The 21840-nt window shown below is 47.7% G+C and overlaps 1 protein-coding gene across 5 annotated transcripts in view; it reads right to left on the minus strand.

The window, feature by feature from the left end:
* Positions 1 to 21840, minus strand: part of ANXA9 (annexin A9) — a 281466-nt gene that overhangs the window by 49897 nt on the left and 209729 nt on the right. For all 5 annotated transcript variants that reach the window (XM_086947452.1, XM_086947448.1, XM_086947450.1 and 2 more), the window contains 5 exons: positions 20045 to 20139; positions 14699 to 14812; positions 13424 to 13514; positions 4601 to 4680; positions 3619 to 3678 (listed from right to left, as the gene is read on the minus strand). In XM_086947452.1, the coding sequence (XP_086803578.1) occupies positions 3619 to 3678; positions 4601 to 4680; positions 13424 to 13514; positions 14699 to 14812; positions 20045 to 20139 (440 nt within the window). The remainder of the gene's footprint in view (positions 1 to 3618; positions 3679 to 4600; positions 4681 to 13423; positions 13515 to 14698; positions 14813 to 20044; positions 20140 to 21840) is intronic.

The following is a 21840-nucleotide window of genomic DNA, read 5'->3' on the forward strand; positions in this document are numbered from 1 at the left end:
TTTTCTTTGTTGATGGTCAACCCTAGAGACCGAAACACTTGCTGGCAAAGGTGCATGTCCCGATGCAGCTGATGGTGGCACTGAGACTTGAGAAGGCAATCGTCTAAATAGGGAAAGATCTGAACTCCTTGTAGACGCAAGTGAGCCACCACCGGGGCCAGTACCATCGTGAACACACGAGGAGCTGAACGCAGTCCGAAGGGTAGCACTTTGAACTGAAAATGTATTGGCCCCACTTTGAAACGCAGGTACTGGCGAGGTCCTTTGATTATTGGAACATGAAAGTATGCGCCTTGAAGATCTATGGTGGTCATAAAATCCTCGCTGGATAGAAGACGCAGAACTTCCAGTAGTGTCAGCATTCGGAATGATTGAGACTTCAGGAACTGGTTGAGAGCCCTCAAATCCAGAATGGGTCGCCAATCTCCGTTCTTCTTGAGTATGAGGAAGAATCGAGAGTAAAAACCTCTCCCTCTTTGATGTATAGGGACCACTTCGACTGCACCCTTCAACACAAGAAAACGGACCTGATGGAAGAGCTCCTCGAGATGTGGAGGAGGTGGGCCATGAGGTTGAGTGCAAGGAGGAATCTCTGTAAACTCCAGGGTGTGACCCCGTTTGACAATGTCCAATACCCAGTGGTCCGAGGTGATCGAGGAACACTGGGAATAAAACAGAGAGATTCGCCCTCCAACACTTTGAGAATGGCACAAGTCATTGGCGTTTCTGAGTGGTGCCACGATAGGACGACTTTCCTCTGTAAGGTCTGGAGGGTTGCTGACGAGACTGCTGGTTGGACGTGTACCGTTGGCCGCTCTGAGTGTAGGAGCGGTATTGTTGTCCTCCTCGGAAGGTGGAAGAAGTGCCACGTCCGCGCGCACCTCAAAAGGACTGTTTCCGAAATTGGAGCGTGCCCAAGGACTTCGCCGTATCGGTGTCCTTCTTGATGGACTCGAGGGCATCATCGATATGGGATCCGAACAGTGATTCCCCATCATAAGGCATATCCAATATTCTGCTTTGGACTTCCTGCCGGAAGGAGGTGGACTTCAACCAACCCTGTCTTCGGAGTGCAGCCGCAGTTGCCAGGAGGCGGAAACCTGTGTTGGCGATATCGACTGCACAGTCGATGATTTCTTCCGCTGCCCTTTGACCATCGCGGAGAATCTGTTGTGCGTCAGTCTTGGATGCATCAGGTATGAGTGCCATGAAATCTGCAATATCTGACCACATCTGCCGGTCATAGCGTCCCAAGATGGCTAAAGCATTGGCTGCTCGGACAGAAGTTGAGGCCATCGTTGAGAACTTGCGGCCAATAGCATCTAAGCGTCGACCCTCTCTATCCGGAGGGGATGTGATTTGGGACGCTGGATTCCGAGCTCTATGCTGTGCGGCCTGAGTCACAACAAAATCCGGTTTGGGATGAGAAGTCAGGCAAGCTGGAGAGCCAGTGGGGGCCTTGTACTTCTTTTCAAGGCGTGGAATCTGAGCAGGTAAGGAGTTAGGAGCTTTCATTAGCATATGCTGGAGATTAGAAATTAAGGTCAAAGGAATGGTGGCCACAGGTGTTTGAACGAACTGTTCCTCCTGTTGAAATTCTGGCTCACCGCCATCATCAGAGTCTGTGTCCTGACATTTAATTATTAAATCAGAGGGACTATGTGCTGCCCCAAACGTGTCCTCTTCATGCTCCGAGTCTGATGTAGTTGCAAACATCAGAGAAGGTGGTTGAAGCTCTGGTTCTGAGATCTGTTGGCAGGGTACTGTAGTGCGAGAATGTGAAGATTTAGAGGTCTTCAAGGGCACTAACGGTACAGAAGCAAATTAAATTGGTGCTGTCGTCGACGGAGCCGTCACTGACGACGAGGCTGAGTCAGCTGTTGTGGCCGGTAATTTTGAAGAAACCTGCGTCGACGGAGAGGTCGTCGACGAGGTCGTCGACGGTGTCACCGTCAACGAGCGATCCATTGTTGAAGCAGCCGTCGACTGGTTCGTCGTCGTCGACGGGCGTGTCGTCGACGGGTTTGTCGTCGTCGACGGGTTCGCCGTCGATGCTGGTACTGACTCCGTCGACGGAGCCCTCGTCGACGGGCCTGTCTTTGTCGACGAGATCTTCTTTGTCAACGAGATCTTGATCGACGGTGTCTTCGCCGATGAGGCTTTCGTTGACGGCGTCGTCGACGACGAAGATGTCTTCGGATCTTTCGTCGACTAGGATTCTCTCTTCTTCGTCGACGAGATAAGAATCGTCGGCGGAACAGGTTTAGACGGCAACAAAACCCTCGTCGACGTGAAGGCCGTCGACGATGAGAAAGCCGAAGAGGTAGTCAGTGTAGTCGTCGAAGATGCAGGCAAAGCCGCTTTCGTCGACGGAGCGCTTGTAGACGCTCTCGTCAACGGCGGGGCTGTAAGAGGTGTGAAGACTCCTTGAGAGGTAGCCAAAGACGCCTGAGAGCCCGGTCTCGTGGGCGTAGAGGTGGTAGGAATGGCAGTAGAGACTGCAGGAGCCACTGACAGGGCTAATTTTGGCTTCTTGAGGAAAGGAGAAGGAACCTCCTGGACACTACCCCTCTTTGAGGATGCTGAGGAGAAACCAGAATGTAAACTCTCTGCGTCGGACACTAAAGAGTCCTTGTCCTTAAGACGCTGCAGCCAAAGAAGAAGACGGCCTTCCCTGTCCTTAAGAGTTTTGGTAGAAAAGGTTCTACAAAACTTGCAGCTGCCAGCCTCATGATCCGGATATAAACAATAAATAAACTTCTGGTGGAGGTCCTTTTCAAAAAGACGAAGCTTCCCACAAGAAGAACATGGTCTGAATGAAGATTTCTTACTTGACATTGTAGAATTTCTGGAAAACTAGAAGATAGAGTTCTGAAAACTGAGCAGAGCTCAGGTAGACTCCCTTCACACGACGTGCGGTAGAAAATCTAAGGGCTTGAGTTTCTGAGGAGAAGGTTCTAGAGGGTGCTGGCGCCTGATTGGCCTCAGTTTGGACTAACATAATGACACTAAGGTGTTACAAATGTTTTTTTCTCTCAACCATGCATTCCTATGTAGGATTTGTTTTTAGAGGTTTTCTATGTATTTCCTTCTTTTCTGATATTATGTATATATATATATATATATATATATATATATATATATATATATATATATATATATATATATATATATATTTCTATATTTATATTTAGCATTATTGCTATTTTATTTACCGTGGGACTCCCACTTCGACGACTGGGAATATTCAAGCATGCGAATCTATGAAAGACACCCCTAATACTGGAGACGGGGTGGTGAATGAGAGGTGGAGCTACAATGTATCGAGTGTGCTGGCAGCTAGAGACACAGCAGCGGTAACACAAAGATAACCGCCCAATGCAACATAGCCCCAGGCATACAAGTGAATATGGAGGCAAAATAACATCCCACATTGCAACAAAAATTAAATAACTATCATGTTCTTACCATATAAAGATTACTTTAACAAGGTTAACTGAATGTATTCTTTCTCTCAAAGCTGTCACTAGGCATGCAATCGTCATTCATTTGTTCTTGGGCTGGGCGTTGAAAGGCGCCCAGGTTGTACTTTGAGACCATTGTCACACTTATACTCACTTGTGCGTCCTGGTTAATCTGCACATAATCGATAACTCCAGAATTCTTTTCACGGGTCCCCTGAGAGTGAAGGAAGAAAGGGGGCACATTGGTGAGAAGTGATTGAAAGCATGAGTAAAGTCAGAGGTATAGAACACACTACGCTCAGAACTCTTTTAAACCTCCTTCTTCTCAAAGAGATCCCAGGAACCAAAGAAAGTAGAGCACGTTGCGGCCTCGTCATGCGTTTGAAGCACAATGCAATAGAGAATCGATCGCTTACCATAGTCATGCCTTGGAGTCTGACTCTACTCTGTCAAAACCTCTACCAGTCTCATGCTGAACTGAGACATCCACACTGTACTGATGCTTATGGAGCCTCGGACTGAGACGCACGGACCTTGGTAGCCAGGCTGAAGCGTTTTAGCAGGAGAAGCAGAAGGGACTCGCACAAGCTCCATTTCAGTGACTGCTCTAACTCAGGCAAAAATTGACTATCTTCATTGGTATATGTTACATTACATCCAAGGTACACTGTTTGTGCTTCTGCAGATCTAACAAGTACACTTTTCACTATGTACGCAGATTTTTGTTCTATTTCTACCTCTAGATTGTCCAGTGTAAATCCAGAAATGTCAGACCAATATTAGAATTTCAGGATATTTGACCATATAAATTGATATGATAAGGGTTAGTCAATGGGTATCCTGAAAACTATCATGGATTTGATCTTCTTGAACTTGCTGTGGCGACCTCTGTCCTACCTAAATCTGTTCTGTCCTTTCCATCCACGTTTGGATTGCGACAAAGCTGTGCACAGGGTCAACTTTTTCTTACATCATAATTCTTGCTACATCCATACCTTGTCCATACCTCGCATTGTTTTGACTACCCCATTCTGCTCGCAAGTAAATTGTCTTGCGTCTTCCTGAACCACAAACTGGAAAGACACTACACATGATCACAAACCTGATCACCTGCCGACGCTGCGCCATCCACTTACTTTAAGAAGGGCGAGAAGTAGCTCCTTGTATTCACCACTCGTTTCCTGTCCTACGTCATTCTCCAAAGTTGATTTGAAATCTACAAAGAGACATATTAGGGCTGTCAAGGTTTGGCTTTACTTAAATGTAATAAAACATAAGTCAATAAAGGAACCACTCTGCTTGCACAAACCAAACTGCAGGCGAAGTCCATGGGACCTTAAATGCCCACTCCTAAATAGCTCCTTCAACCTGCGCACAAGCTGTTCTGCGTTTCCCTCTTTGACCAATTCCTTCAAGATGGACACATGACTCTTTCAGTCTCCTATGCTGCCCCCAATGCCATTCCTCAATGCGTCTTTGTGTGACTTTATAACCACCTAATGCGGTATTGTACAACTATTACTCTTATGAATCCCCTCATGTACCTCTTGTAAACATTATAACATAACATGTAAAGCACTCCAATACCTTTGGGTCTAGCTGGTGCGATATAAACTCAAAAATAATATTAATACATATGATTAAAGTGCTTAAATAAAACAGCCTTAACCCCTTGTCCGCGGCCGGAATTCCGCTCTTGTGCGGCACGTTCCGATCGTGGGCGGTGGTCATGACGGCTGGGAGCCGTCATCAGCACACGAGCACTGTGTGCCATGACGGCTCCCAGCTGTCATCAGCATGGAAGGGGTTAATATAGAATTGAGCTTGGAGATCATCTAATGCTGTGTGTGACTCCTCAACAACAGATCATCCAGGTTTGTAATAATTGGATAAGTTGCTTAACTGGATGACTATTAGTTCAAATGAGTCCTAACGTCAGAGTTCGATGTTCACATCTGGCCTGGATCTGGTGTCTGCCTTCCATGTCAGAGCTATGATATGTTTGGAAACTATTATGATATGAATGAATCAGAACTGTGACACAACCGTGCTATCTGAAGCCTTGCTTTATTTGTAAAAGAAAATAAGTACCGGGCTCTTGTCAGGAGGTCACTGCAGCTTGCACCACCCGTTGTCAAGGCAGCGCCGCCAATGACAATACCAACACAATTACTAACCATCACACTGTTACAAGTGTGAAAATTTGGACTATTCCAGGCCATCAAATCTCTAAGAATGGCTTGGGTGGCAGGCATTTGTCATTTTTGATGTATATTGAAGAGTAAACAACTGTTATGCTCGTCTCTAAATTAGATAGACAACGCCGCCATGTGGCAGACTGTCATAAGTACCAGTGTTGATAATTAAGTGCTGGTGCTGAGCACTGGAAATCACCGGCTCAAATTAAGCACTGAAACTATGTATGACTTCAGATTAGGTTATAACCTACATTATAACTTCCAGGTCAGATCTGATGTATCATATCTTTACTGACTAACTCCCAGGTCTGTTCAGTTGTAGTAAAACAAAGTTGATAGGCTTTACAGATTCCTGGCCAGAACTACTGAAAACTTCCAGGGGCCATATTATAGAAGTGCATAGGAGCGCAACTGGTGTTTGCGCCCACTTTGCTCACCCCTGGGGCACTTTGGTATTACAGAAGGGGCCTCAGATGCTTGTGCATCCTCTTCCGTAATACTGAAAGAGCTGGTGCACGTATAGCGCCAGCGCTTCCTCAGGGCGTTCCCTCATTTGAAGGGGGGCCCTGACCCATGCAAATGAGGGAATCCCGTTGCCTCTGCGCCCGTGCCGTATTACAGATGTGGGCGCAGAGCCAAAGAAGCTCTCAGGAGGCAGACTGACAGTGCGCCGCCTAAAAGGTGGTGCATTGTCAGTGCGCCCCTTGAATGCAGCCCACTGGCAGGGGGGAAAGGAGGTTCCATGGACCCCTCAGGCATCCCCTGCAACAGTGCGGGTGCAGTCACTGACTGCACATGCCTGCAAGGGAATCTCTAATCTCCTTCAAAAGTGAGGGCAGGTACCGCCTGCACTGTGAAAACTCGGAGCAGCTTTAAAGCAGCCGCTCTGTTTGTCACACGAATGCGCTGCCTTCAGGGCAGCGCGAGTTCGCGGCTGCCCTGGGTGCAGTGCAGTCACCATAATGCAGAACATTTTCCTCGATTTTGGGAAGGTGCACCCAGCGCAATCCAGAAAAATGAGCTGCATCCGTCATATGGCCCCCGGTTAGATCTGAGGTATGCCTTTGGGCTCTTCACAATTGCTGTATAACATCCATGTCCGATGTAACGTCTGACTTCAGGTCACATCTACTCTACGACTTCCACGTCATCAGTTATGCTGTTAGCCTTCCAAATCACAGTCCTGTATGGCTCTGATAACTTATGAGCTGTGTAAAAAAACAATTTCACTGAATGAAAATATTAAGTTAATGGCTGCTTCGGTAGTTGCTCTTGGCTGCGTCCTAATCCTCCACATTTTGCACACAGTGATGCTACAGTCATGGGCCAGCCATATTCAAATTAGTCTTGGAGGGAGCTGAAGAAAGACAAAATGGCTCAGATGTGGCCTTGAGTAGTTTCTGGCTCTTAATATTAATAGAAGCCTTTCATTCACCACTGTTTTGGTTTTTCTGAGATCCTTTAAGTAGGAAGTTACACCGAGGTCTGGGTTGTGTAGGACATGAAGCTGCTCTTTACTGACGATGACCAACAAGGTGAAAACTGGTCTTCGGTTTCTTATGTCCCTTTCAAATGAAAAATATCCTAGCTTTTTAGATTGGACTGCGTTTTGGGAGGTGCCACGCTTGATTTACATGTGTTTGGTCCCTGTCAATCATAGTATTGACAAGATAAAAAACAAGTATTTGCAATGCAATAGGTCTCACATTATGAAAGTTTGAGCTATTGGTCTTGTAAATGACAATTTTTTTATTTATGTGTTGATTTGATTTTGAAAATAGCTAAATTAATAGCTTTGTCATTTATAAAATGCCAATAGTTATAACTTTTGCAAATGTGACACCTATAGCATTTGTAATGCAACATGTTTTGTATTTACGTGACTTAGATGTATTGATATTACAAATAACAATGGCTTTTAATTTTTTTAAATAATTAACTTAAATAAAAGTGATTATAATTTATAATGGCAATAGTTTAAACTTTTGTAAATAACTTTTGTGAAGATTATGTTCAGTGTATTTTATTGTGAGGAAAATCCAAGAACAGAAGTGAAATATTAACATCTTTTTGTGACATTTGTAATAAAGCTTGAAACATTGAGAGAACATACTTTAACCAGTTGTTGTTGAATGGTTGCACAGATTGATGCTGTGATGGCGCGGAGTGATGCTGTGGTGGTGCTGAGTGATGCTGTGGTGGTGCTGAGTGATGCTGTGGTGGTGCTGAGTGATGTTGTGGTGGCGCTGAGTGATGCTGTGGTGGTGCTGAGTGATGCTGGGGTTGCACTGAGTGATGCTGTGGTGGTGCTGAGTGATGTTGTGGTGGCGCTGAGTGATGCTGTGGTGGTGCTGAGTGATGCTGGGGTTGCACTGAGTGATGCTGTGGTGGTGCTGAGTGATGTTGTGGTGGTGCTGAGTGATGTTGTGGTGGTGCTGAGTGATGCAGTGGTGGTGCTGAGTGATGCAGTGGTGGTGCTGAGTGATGCAGTGGTGGTGCTGAGTGATGCTGTGGTGGTGCTGAGTGATGCTGTGGTGGTGCTGAGTGATGCTGTGGTGGTGCTGAGTGATGCTGTGGTGGTGCTGAGTGATGCTGTGGTGGTGCTGAGTGATGCTGGGGTTGCGCTGAGTGAGGCTGTGGTGGTGCTGAGTGATGCTGTGGTAGTGCTGAGTGATGCTGTGGTAGTGCTGAGTGATGCTGTGGTGGTGCTGAGTGATGCTGTGGTGGTGCTGAGTGATGCTGTGGTGGTGCTGAGTGATGCTGTGGTGGTGCTGAGTGATGCTGTGGTGGTGGTGGTGCTGAGTGGTGGTGGTGGTGCTGAGTGATGCTGTGGTGGTGCTGAGTGGTGGTGCTGTGGTGGTGCTGAGTGGTGCTGCTGAGTGGTGCTGCTGAGTGGTGCTGTGATGTTGCTGAGTGGTGCTGTGATGGTGCTGAGTGGTGCTGTGGTGGTGCTGAGTGGTGCTGAGTGGTGCTGTGGTGCTGTGGTGGTGCTGAGTGGTGCTGTGATGGTGCTGAGTGGTGCTGTGATGGTGCTGAGTGGTGCTGTGGTGGTGCTGAGTGGTGCTGAGTGGTGCTGTGGTGGTGCTGAGTGATGCTGTGGTGGTGCTGAGTGATGCTGTGGTGGTGCTGAGTGATGCTGTGGTGGTGCTGAGTGATGCTGTGGTGGTGCTGAGTGATGCTGTGGTGGTGCTGAGTGATGCTGTGGTGGTGCTGAGTGATGCTGTGGTGGTGCTTAGTGATGCTGTGGTGGTGCTGAGTGATGCTGTGGTGGTGCTGAGTGATGCTGTGGTGGTGCTGAGTGATGCTGTGGTGGTGCTGAGTGATGCTGTGGTGGTGCTTAGTGACGCTGTGGTGGTGTTGAGTGGTGCTGTGGTGGTGCTGTGGTGGTGCTGTGGTGGTGCTGTGGTGGTGCTGTGGTGGTGCTGAGTGATGCTGGGATTGTGCTGAGCGATGCTGTGGTGGTGCTGAGTGGTGCTGTGGTGGTGCTGAGTGACGCTGATGCTGTGGTGGTGCTGAGTGACGCAGTGGTGGTGCTGAGTGACGCTGTGGTGGTGCTGAGTGGTGCTGTGGTGGTGCTGAGTGATGCTGTGGTGGTGCTGAGTGACGCTGTGGTGGTGCTGAGTGGTGCTGTGGTGGTGCTGAGTGGTGTTGTGGTGGTGCTGAGTGGTGCTGTGGTGGTGCTGAGTGGTGCTGTGATGGTGCTGAGTGGTGCTGTGATGGTGCTGAGTGGTGCTGTGATGGTGCTGAGTGGTGCTGTGATGGTGCTGAGTGGTGCTGTGATGGTGCTGAGTGGTGCTGTGGTGGTGCTGAGTGGTGCTGTGGTGGTGGTGCTGTGGTGGTGCTGAGTGGTGCTGAGTGGTGCTGTGGTGGTGCTGAGTGATGCTGTGGTGGTGCTGAGTGACGCTGTGGTGGTGCTGAGTGACGCTGTGGTGGTGCTGAGTGACGCTGTGGTGGTGCTGAGTGGTGCTGATTGGTGCTGTGGTGGTGCTGAGTGATGCTGTGGTGGTGCTGAGTGGTGCTGAGTGGTGCTGAAAGGTGCTGTGGTGGTGCTGAGTGATGCTGTGGTGGTGCTGAGTGATGGTGGTGCTGAGTGATGCTGTGGTAGTGCTGAGTGATGCTGTGGTGGTGCTGAGTGACGCTGTGGTGGTGCTGAGTGACGCTGTGGTGGTGCTGAGTGACGCTGTGGTGGTGCTGAGTGGTGCTGTGGTGGTGCTGAGTGACGCTGTTGTGGTGCTGAGTGACGCTGTGGTGGTGCTGAGTGACGCTGTGGTGGTGCTTAGTGGTGCTGAGGTGGTGCTGAGTGATGCTGTGGTGGTGCTGAGTGATGCTGTGGTGGTGATGAGTGGTGCTGCTGAGTGACGCTGTGATGGTGATGAGTGACGCTGTGATGGTGATGAGTGACGCTGTGGTAGTGCTGAGTGATGCTGTGGTAGTGCTGAGTGATGCTGTGGTGGTGCTGAGTGATGCTGTGGTGGTGCTGAGTGACGCTGTGGTGGTGCTGAGTGGTGCTGAGTGGTGCTGTGGTGGTGCTGTTGAGTGGTGCTGTGGTGGTGCTGAGTGGTGCTGTGGTGGTGCTGAGTGATGCTGTGGTGGTGCTGAGTGGTGCACATAGCACAAATCAACAAGCATATTTCCCAATATCACAGAAACAAACCCAGTCTATGATCAACAGTCCTTTAGCCAGAAAACAAAAAAACGAAACTAGAACAGTGATAATAAGGGGAATACTATGTTGGTGGTGACAAATCTTGCGGTAGTGTTTTTTTGCTCTCCCAAACATGGAGACATGGATTCTTTGTTTAGTTCTCTGCTGCTTTATTATTATTCACCACACACAAGGTTATTTCATTAGGTTTACTTTACCGACCTTTGACGGTTGATAAACTGGCTGCCTGTGTAACTTACACATCACATACAGTTTCGGCAGCAGCATAATAACTCGGTGGGCTATCTTCCCAGTTAAAATGTAAATCACAGCATTAAGCACATTAGATGGATAGAAAACTGTAATGGGAAAGTAGAAAGGAGCTTGGGAGATAGCAGGTAGTGCAAATGCACAAATACTGTAGTTGCATGGTTACCCAGGTGTCATAGATTAAAGGGTGGCTTGTAATACAACCTGCAATGTATCGTAGACCACAAGATAATTATTTCAGCAGCATAAGAATTCCACGCCTATTGGCTTTGCCATTGCTTTTTAAAAATGTTTGATTTGGAAAAGGGTTAGTCGATTTGGGGGATGTACTCTGATTCTCATTTAAAAAGTGGCAGCGCTAAAACAGCCGTGTCTCGAAGTTGGGATGTAAGTCAGTGGATCATATCTTTCCTCACAAGTTAGCTTTTTTTTTAAATTCAAATATCAAATACTTTCCGGACTGTTTTGAGGAAAGTAGCCTTGTGCATTTGCTTATACAAATCGAGAATTCAGCTTTAATTTCCCTTAAGTGTTCACATTCCAGAAATGTTCTAGTGCAACTTTCTTCCCCATAGAATCCCACCGCTTTTCACTCTCGCCCAGTGCTCTCTCTCACTCTTATAGTTTGAAAGTAGCCTGGTGTGCGACTATGGTGTGTTTGACTAGGCGGACAATATTCATTTACACCCAGTTCAAATGGGTTAGCGAGGGAAGCTTTTGAAAACGTTTTTTTGTCTTCATTTGTCTGTTTTGTTTGTAACCCAATACAAGCCTAATACCTCCTGTTTTTTCCTCTCTGACTGTTATGCGGGATAACTTTACTTGTAATCATTGCCTTAGAAAGACTTAAAGAAAATATTTTACGAAGCCGCAACACTGCTCATGCTGTGAGATGTGTAACTCCAGAGGACCAACATGTGAGGCCGCATTCTGAAGCCAGACTTTAATAAGGAAATGCCGGAGCCGGGAGGACTCACGGGCGCGGGAGACAGGGGCTCGTCTCCTGGCCAGTCATGTGGAAAGTGGCAAACAATTAAGACAGGCGCTAATCAGAAGGCAAATAATGCATGCTCTTCTTCTATAATCTGCTAGTTTTCCCATTACGATTTGAGGTTTCTGCAAAATGAAACAAGCTGAAGGGAGCAGTTCAGTGTCTGTGCTAAATTTAACAAAAAATAATAAAACATGAAATGTGCTCTGTCTTCACTTCTGTCACATGAGCCCCCCGAGCTGTCCAGCCGCGCCGGCAGTGAAAAGACTAACACATGCAGTCAAGAACTAAAGAAAGTTACAGGAAGCGTATGTACAGTTTGTGCTGCAGCCTGCCTTGTTGCTCTGCTGGTGGAGACCACGGGAGAGTGTGCTGTGCACGAGAGAAGTTTTATTATAAGCCTCCTGAAGGTTGCAAGTGTGCGGCACGAAGGTTATGTTGTTTTATGATGTAGACGCCACTTGTGTTTGTTTTATTGCCTTTGAAGCCTGTTTTTGCATCATTGCAGAGCAGACAGCATGTGCGCCGACTCTGTGGATGTGCCTGTGAGTGAATAACTCGTTATTTAAAACTGAAATTGACGGACCTTCAAATTGAGACCTGGTTCATGGTTGACGTTTGCTCCCAATTAATAGAACACGACAATTCCAAAAGTCAGGAAGAAAGAAGGAAGAGGAGAAGCTACTATTAAAAGGAATTAAACATTTCTCAAAAAAGGGAAAGGCATGCTGTCAAAGGTTTTTGATAGCTTCCGAAGTGGTGAGAAAAGCTGTGATCAAATGTAATAATAAAAAGGGCCCGCAGCGTGAGATTAGACAAAGCAATACACTGGGAGGGGGGAGGATGTTGAAAGAGACACGGCCTGGCGGCCGTGAATGTACGGCCGGCCGTGGGCAGCAACAGCAGGGGTGAATAATTAGGGGGGAGGAGAAATGCCTGAGGCCGAGCACACGCTGGGGGAAGCTTCAGATGCCTGTGGGAGGGAGGCTGATGGCTTTGATGTGGACGCGCTTTCCGCACGAGTGCACCACACGAACTATAGGAAATCCGCGATGGTTTCAGACCTTGGTTTGGCCTCTATACTCCCGTCCTATTATCCCTTGCGGGAATAATAGGCGAGATCTAATAATGGAATAGAATGTGGCCCACACAGAACTGTTCCTTCTGTGACCATTTGCTGCCAGGCTACTTGTTATCGGTTTACATAAAAGTCAGCCCACGTTTACTAGATGTGTAGTGCTGCGGTCATAGACATTTACAATGGTTAGTAGACACTATCTTTTGGGTTTGGGTTGTGTCACGCGAGTGCCCTTACGAAACTTTAGTAGATTTAGGACATAATACTTAAATGGTGCAACTTCGTTACTTTGACCTAGAAAAATCTAGTTCATTCCTTTAAAAAAAAATCCAAAGAACATGTGAATATAGACCTGTTCTTGTTAGATATGATAGAACGGACTGGGCATAGAGTTCGTAGTTGTTATTTCCTGCCACAGTAGTGTAGCTACCTAGGCCTATATTGGGGTACATTGGGGTTCATAACACCACCTTTTAGAAAAAGTCCTAATTGTTTGGCCTTGTTGCCAATGGAGAGTTAGTGCCAGGAGGGTTTCACTAGGGTCCCTAGTTGGAAGCCCTGGAACTTCAGTAGTAAACCACAGTATCCCCACAGATACTGTCCAGTAACAACGGAAAGTCGCTCTTGTACCATCCTACAGGTTGGCGTGTCCTCCCATAGATTATTCTTCTCATTGGCTACTTGGTCTCCTAGCGCTGCCTGATCATGAAGACACTCGGAGGTGAAAAACACAAACAATATCTGGGACAAATGTGCAAACCTGATCACGCATCATACCTTCCTTATAAACAGTTCGGATTTCCTGGAGCTGCTGGTTGGTTCGTGTGGCAAGAATCTCGGAGACGGTGGCTTCGTCGGTCCCCAGGCCCTACACAGACAATGAGACATGGTGGTTTGATGGGTTAGTACTGTGATAGGCAGCCTGCTCCTAGCAGGTGGTAAAATAATATTTTTATACATCATGCTTTAGTGCACTTCTGTGATTTCTAGGGAGTGTGGTCAACTTTAATCAATGTTATGGTACCTGACTCTCCAGCATCTGAGGGATAAGCTGGCTGCTGCACTTTGATCTTATTTCAGACTGGCCGGAGAACACCTAATTTCCCAAACCATCTACTTAGCTTATGCAAATCTACACTGAGAAGGATTTTCAGTCACCAATTTAAAGCACGTCTTATACTTCAACACCAGTCTGTAGTGTTAATATTTTAAGTGAATTTAGTGCTTTGCTCAAAGGATCAAGAATTGGACTTTAAATGCAAGTGTAATTTTAGCACTGTGGTTAGAATATAGTTTTTTTTAACGTAAACTCATATAGTTAAACTTGGGGTTACAAGGCTTAGTGTAAGAATTACAATTGAAATAATGTCATTTTCTTAGAAAAGATTCAAGGTTATAATAAATGCAATATAAATTAGTGTAATAAGATTTAAAATTCCGCCTGACCGCCATAAAATGTCCTGAAATGAATTACCCTTTAAGAGGGGTGCATGCCTGTGTCCTTCTTCCACCCATGCAACTCCACGCTTGCCTGATGTGGGGTGCATATACGGGATGTCGATGAAAAAGGGTCTTGATGAAATATGTTTTTTTTAAAACATGGAAATGTTTATTGTACATTTACTCTCTTGCGATCAGTGATGCTGAATTCTGATAGGATACCAATCAATTATGCTGAATTCTGATAGGATACCAATCAATTATACTAAAGTCTGATAGAATACCAATCAATGATGATGAATTCTGATATGATACCAATGAAGGCCATCCAGTTAGACAGATTTGTTTCCATTCACTGCCTGGCCACTCCAAGGTGCAGCCTGGATTGGCATTTAAATGGACAGACGTGGTACTCCAACTTCATAGTACGCACACATCCTCGTATGTAATCACACTGGGCAACAAGCTTCCAGACATGGCATTAGTACAAAGCATACACCTTTGCTCTAAACTGCCCAAGCACTGGATAGGTGCCCACTGAAACTACAAAACACACAGTTGTTCCTTTAAGGGCACTGGGTGAGTGCCAGCATCATAGCGCAGGGTTCTTACCTTCATGGCACCTTTCAGCTCAAGGGCATCGTACTGGGCAGGACACCTCAGGAGGCCCACGATGAGGTCCTTTAGGTGGCCAGACAGTGCCACAGTCATGGTTTGGACCAGGTCCTGTGGATAGAGAACATTCGTCATGTGTGAATTCTACAGGTTTCCATCCTGCGCGACATGAGGGTTCGGAATGTATGACAGCGCCTGCCAGTGCGGTAGAGGAATATGAGGCAGCTGGCACTGCGTCCATGGCCCTTAGAAGGATGACTAGTGCCTTGCTTACAGAATGTTCAGGAGTCTCCGGAACTCTTCCATGTAATATACAGGAGCGGCCGATGTACTGGCCATGGGATATATGGGAGTGTCCTATATACTGCCTGCGAAACATACAGAAGTGTCTGATATCTATTCTGCAGAATGTACAGGTGCACCCAATGTAACAACCACAAAATATAAAAGCGCGTCCTGTATACTTAAGAGATCGTTATACTGCCCATAGACAGGTGTGTCTGGTATACTGCTTACGGAGTATAAGTGTGCCCCCTATAGTGCCCATACAATGGATACCCTATATAGGGCCCATGAAATATATAGGTGTTCCTGAGGGGATGCCATGAATTGTATCCACTGCCTTGGAATTGAATTGGTGCTCCCGGAACATAACTGGGATTTATCAAACATTTAATGTTTTTGTGCCTGTAAGTATGGCCAGTGCCCTGCCCACCATGCATAAAGGAGTGCCCGTTGTCATGCCCACTAAAGGTAATATTGAGGTGTCATGTTGCTCACAAGTAGCAGTTTCTAAATCCTACTCTCCTCTGCCCCGGTAGGAGCAATGGAGGTGGACTGGCCAATGTCCAAAAGACATTCTGTCTCCCTTGTCCTCCCTTCCTACTCTGGCTCCACTATCAAACTCAACCTTATCTGTACCCCACCACCTATCCTCCCCGTCTCCGTTTTACCCACCTGCTCTCAGCCTCATCCACTCTCTGCATTTCAACCCTTACAGCCTTCTGTTGGACCTCTCCACCGCTCCCACCTCTCTCAGTATGAATGAATTAATGAATGGCATCTTGTAACGCGCAACTTAGCCCAAGGGCATCAAGGCACCTAAATGATGGTATTACTGGTAGTATGGGCCGAAGACACGATTACAGATAGGCCTCAGTAAAGAATTATGTTTTAAGTGCTTTACGAAAAAACAGAATGGAAGATTGTCCTTTTAATTCGGGAGGAAGAGCATTCCACAGCCTTGGAGCAAGGGAGGAAAAGGCCCTCCCACCCCACCTGGTTTTAAAGGCCCGGGGAACAGACAAAAGTTTTTTATTAGAAGAGCAGAGAGCCCCCAGTAGGGGAGTATGAGGACAAAAGAGACCTTATGCCTTCTGGGCTTGTGCCATACAAAGCACCATGGGTAAGGCATAGGATCGTAAAAGAGATCCTAGCCTGGATAGGTAGCCAGTGTAAGTTCTTCCTGGCTAAAGAGGCTGAGGAAAATCTAGGGGCGTCGCGGACAAGCCTAGAGGCCGCATTCTGCATTATCTGAAGGTGCTGAGTAAGCTTTTTATTGATGCCTGAGTAAAGCGCATTACAATAGTCTAGTCTCGAAGAGACAAGAGCCATAGTGACCTGCTTTCGAGCTTCTGGGGAGAGGTAGTGTGCAATCTTTCTCAGAATCCTGATGACACCACAACAGGTGGAAACCGTCCTATTGACCTGAAGGTCAAAGGAGAGCGTGGAGTCTATCAGCACACCCAGATTACGGGCGGATTGCGAAGGCTGAGGACAAGCACCAAGGGGTGAAGGCCACCAGTCACTTGACCAAATGTCCTGACTGCCCCCAAATATCAGGACTTCGGTTTTCTCACTGTTTAACTTCAGGAAATTGAGGACCATCCACTGAGAGACTGCCTCCATGCAATTCCTGAAGTTAAGTGCGGAGATACTCACTGACTGGGAGAAGGAAACCATAATCTGAGTGTTGTCAGCATATGACAGCACTTCCAGCCCGAAAGATCTAACCAACCTGGCAAGTGGGGCCACATAGATGTTAAAAGTGTGGGGCTCAATGAGGAACCCTGAGGGACCCCACTCTGTACAGGTTTGGCGGCAGAGAAGAACTCACCCACCTTGACCTTCTGTTGTCTTTGATTAAGAAAAGAGGACAAGAGGCTCAGAGCTGGGCCCTCGACTCCCATCTCCCTAAGGCGTGTTACCAGGACAGAGGGAGACAGGGTTCGAAGGCAGCTGTCAAGTCGAGCAGGCCCAGGAGGGTGGTTTGGCCCCTGTCGACTTTCAGACGAATGTTATTGACGGCCACCGTAAGGGCAGACTCAGTGCTGTGGGCCCTTCGGAAGCCATGCTGGGAAGAATCCAGCAGGCTAGAGGCATCCAGAAAAGCACTCAGGTGTTGGTTGAGATATGCCTCAAGCATCTTCGCTGGAGCGGGCAGCAGGGATATAGGACGGAGATTCTTCAAAACTCCAGGGTCCAATGAGGGATTCTTCCAAAGCGGCTTGACGACCGCCATTTTCCAGGAGGATGGAAAAATGCCTGCAGTAATTGCGGAATTAATCACCTCTAACAGAAAAAGCAATACCTCCCTGCAATCCTTCAAGATCTTAAGAGGACAGGGATCCAGGGGGGTTCAAGATTTTATTTTGTCGAGGAGCAGGTTTAGTTGTTCTGAGGTGAGAGGAGGGAAGTTAATCAGGCTTCTGCTGGGGTCATTCGTCTGGTATTCAACGGTAGAAGGAGCAGGGAGGAGTAGAGGTCCCAGCTCGCGGTTAAGAGATTCAAGAGTGGTGTAGATATCCACAATTTTCATGTGGAAAAAGGTAGAGATCTTATCACACAGCTCTTGAGAACCTATTATTGGATCCGGCGTTTGGAGATTGGAAAGGGAGTCAACGATCTTAAACAGTTCCCTAGGGGAATTGAGAGAGGCCGTCAGATTGGAAAAAGGGGCCTTTTTTCTCAATAACCGCCGATTTATACTCTTTCAGAAGGCGTTTATGTTTTTCCTTCTCATTAGGGTCAAGATGCGATTGCCAGAGCCTCTCCTGTTTCCTACAGCCCTGCCTTAGCAGCCTGAGCGAATCGGAAAACCAGGGAGCAGAGGGTCTCTTTCTGGCAGAATAATGCCGTTTCATAGGGGCCAGAGAGCCCACTGCTCTCGCAATGGTTTTAGAGAATTCAAGGGCGACAGCATTGGTGTCCCTCCAGATGGATGGTCGAAAACTAGTCAAGGATGGAACAAGAGTCTCATTGTTGATCGTCCTGTAGTCCCTTCTTAGTTCCCATTTCCTAAAATCAAGGGGGGGGGATAGAGGAATGGTGAGTTTTGAGTTCAAAAGGGACGGCCATATGGTCTGACCATGCTAGGGGAATGGGAGAACCTATCCTTAATCTGGGGTCATTAGAAAAAACTCCATCCAGCGTATGACCAGCTAGATGGGTAGGAAAGTCCACAAGTTGCTGCAGACCACACGAGGCTAAGGAGTCTACAAGAGAAGACGTATCACTAGAACTTGTATTTTCTAGATGAAAATTAAAGTCTCCCATTATGGTGAGGTTAGGCCTATCGATGAAAGGTTCTAGAATTTTTAGCAGGTCAGAATTGAAAGCAGACCTAGGGCCCGGGGGCCAATAGAGCAGAAGGCCAGAGAAGGAAACTGTTGGGGAGGAATTTAAATAAAAGTACAGAACCTGAAGGGAATCTGATGGAGTAGAGAGGGACTTCTTACGGCAGATAGAGGAACTTTTATATAAAATGCCCAGTCCCCCTCCCCTGCGTCCGACTCTGTCCATCCGAGCTAGAGCGTAGCCCTCTGTGGATTCGGATGCCCAGGTTTCCGTAATGAAAACCCAAGAGGGCTTCCTCGCAGCGACGAAATCCCTGAAGGCAATATTATTTTTAAAAAGGGATCTTGCATTAACAAGAAAATCATCTTCAGTGGACGATGAGGGAGTCTTTTGAATCTCCGAGGTGGGCTGAATCTTAGCCGTGTCAGGGGGTTTAGGGGGCTATCTTTAATAAAGCATCTACAACTCAGAATACCAAGAAGCGCCTCTGGGGGAAACGCATGATGGCAGGGCAATATGCGAGGTGGGAATAGAGAGGACTTACTTGGGGGCGAGCCGTAGTGGAACCGGTCTCCCTGGCCCCTGGCGCGTACTCAGCGCGGACGGGCGCAGACGGGCTGGACTTAGGCGCGTCTTCGGCACGCGCCCGCTGCACGTGTCCGCTAAGCGCGGAGAAAGCCATCGAGACTAAATAGGGATCGGCCTAAGCGTCAAGCCCTGCGTGACCCTATGCAGCCAATCAGGGCAGGGGGCGGAAATGTTTGCTGGCGCCCCCCACAACAACCGGGAAATCCCGTGGTGGACCGGGGTGCTGGCAGGAGCAGCGTAGAGTAGGTAGGAAAATGCGGAAAGGTTTTGCAGCAAACACAATGAAGGTCACAAATTTTAAAAATGAAACAGATCAGAGCAACTTCGTAGTCATGGAGCTCAGATAAACATTTGAATAGCAGCGTTTAAAAGCAAGGCATCAAAATCATGCACTCGGCACCATAAAATCAAATGTTCATCTACTACCAACAAACTTCTCTCCTTTTCAAAATGATCTGTACCTCATCATCCCTCCTGGTCCTCTCTGCACTCAGTCTTCTAGGCCCAGTGATCTCTGTAGCTTCCCTCCCACGCCTAACCTTCTCCGGGTCCCATTAAGCTGTGCACACCATCTCTGTAACTCATCTCACTTCACCTCCTGATAGTCTTCACATCTCCTATCCCGACATTTTCTGCACTTCGTCTCACCCCCTGACCCTCCCTGCACCCATCTCCCTCTTCCACATTCTCTGTAGTTCATTTCGCTCCTTAACTCACTCTGCACCCTACCTCCCGGCCTCAAAATTCTCTGTACCTCATCTCTGCACCGGACATTCCACACCCATCTCCCTAATCAAACAATCTCTGACCTAAATTCCTCTCCTGATCATCTTCTCCCTGTTCCAATGTTTTCTGTACCTCATCTCACCCCCAGACACTCCCTACATTCCCATCGCCCTGTCCCAATATTCTCTGGGCCTTATTTGATCCCGACCCTCTCCGTGCCTTATTCCCTGTCCCTTCATTCTCTGTACCTCATTCCTCCACATCCCAGCTCCCTGAACCAACAACCTCACCTCCACTTCTGAGCCTCTCAGCATCTCATCCCCAGTTCCAATGGTATATGTATTTCCTTTTCATCTCTCCATGGTCTCCCTCCCTCCTTCCCTCCCTCCATCCATCCATCCATCCATCCATCCATCCCTCCCTCCATCCCTCCATCCATCCATCCATCTTTACCTCATTAACCAGGGTCTTGAACAGGGCGACAATCTGTTGCCTCTGGGAGTTGTTCCGCCCGGTGACGATGTCTACGATGATGTCCTTTTGTACAGCTTGGAAGGAACAGAGTTGGGTGTCAATATGTAGAATAACATGCTAATAATGGTGAGGATTTCTACAGTGTCCCAAGTCGCGTGCATCCAGGTGATATAATAGCGGGCAGCAGCTGAAGGAAGACAACAGACTTTCTGGAGTTTTTACAATGCTCGTTCTAGAGAAACTAAGCTCCTGAATTTCTAATATCACTACGTGTACATCCAGCCCCTATACGCTTTTATTTCCAATTTATTTTTACGGCTAGGCCGTGAGACATATTTCAATTATTATATATTACCTACTGGCGGTTGCCAGTAGATAGTTATAGTTAGGACCATGTTTCCATAGGAAAAGCGGTTGTTGACTAGCCTAAATCTTTGGTGCCCGTTGACGAATCTTCCCAAAATGTTAGAAAAAAAGTGCCCCAGTGATTCTTGTTGCACATGGGTGATCAAGCAGGGGCAGAGAAAAAGGGGAGAGGGAGTGAATTCCCATAGAGATTTTAGTCGCGACTGCAGCCCAAACCGCTAGATGGAAGCACACGAAATTTGGCAGAAAGGTAGCTCTTGGTCCAGAAAGAACCATTTTTAGGTCTCGGCTTCGAGACCTATTGCAGCCAAGATGGGTCTGAAGGGACGTAGACTGGGGGACGAGCGCCGATTGCCCATCGTGATCGCGCACGCCGAGCCTCCTGGAGCCGTGCACATCTCTTGCTCCACATTCACACTCACGGAAGCACACACTCACGCACGCACACACACACACACACACACACGCACACACACACACACCCTCCCTCTCTGCCCACTCCCTCTCTGCCGCCCCCCCTCTACCCCCACTCACCGGGCTCTTTCCCTCCCAGCGGGTCACTCATGGCAGCAGGCAGACTCTGTGTCTTCTCCGGCGATCTTCAGCTGATGTGCACGCCCACGCTGCGTCTCGTGCGCGCCCACCACGCTGTTTCGCGCCCGTTGATCCTTAGCTTGTGATTTGCTCTTTGATGTTTGCGAGGGAGGAGGTTTTCGGGTTCGGGAGTTACAGGACTGCTGCTGTGAGAACCTCAGACGTTTAAAACCGAAATAAAAGGCCACTGCTGTGCTCCTGCTGCGGCAGCAGGTTTGGTCTACACTTGTGACAGAATCTCCCGCACGGTCATGTTGTGAGAGTCTGGATGAAAGCTGCTATGCCTGGAAGCGAGCATTCAGGAGGGCCGGGGGCATTCCAACCAAGTCTGCAACTGATCGCCCAGGAGGACATTTACTCTCTTCTCCCACCAGGTCGGGCACAGGTGAATAATACTGCCATTTTGCCTGCTCCTCTGCATTTGATTCCCCATTTTATTAACTACGCTTTAAATCGTGTGTTTCCTCATTTCTAAACACTTTGCTATAGAATTTCACACCCGACCCCAGGTCTGCCCAGTAGAACGGCGCTCACTTCATCCCTCTGTGAGGCAGAAGGTGAGTGCGAGTGCAGAGTGGGAAGTAGTGAGTGCAGAGTGAGTGTGCATAGTGTGAGTGCAGAGTGCAGAGTAGTGAGTGCAGAGTAGTGAGTGCAGAGTAATGAGTGCAGAGTAATGAGTGCAGAGTAGTGAGTGCAGAGTAGGGAGTGCAGAGTAGTGAGTGCAGAGTAGTGAGTGGTTAGTAGTGAGTGGTTAGTAGTGAGTAGTGAGTGCAGAGTAGTGAGTGCAGAGTAGTGAGTGCAGAGTAGTGAGTGCA

This window comes from Lissotriton vulgaris, chromosome 12, assembly GCF_964263255.1.
Source record: "Lissotriton vulgaris chromosome 12, aLisVul1.2, whole genome shotgun sequence".
NCBI lineage: Eukaryota > Metazoa > Chordata > Amphibia > Caudata > Salamandridae > Lissotriton > Lissotriton vulgaris.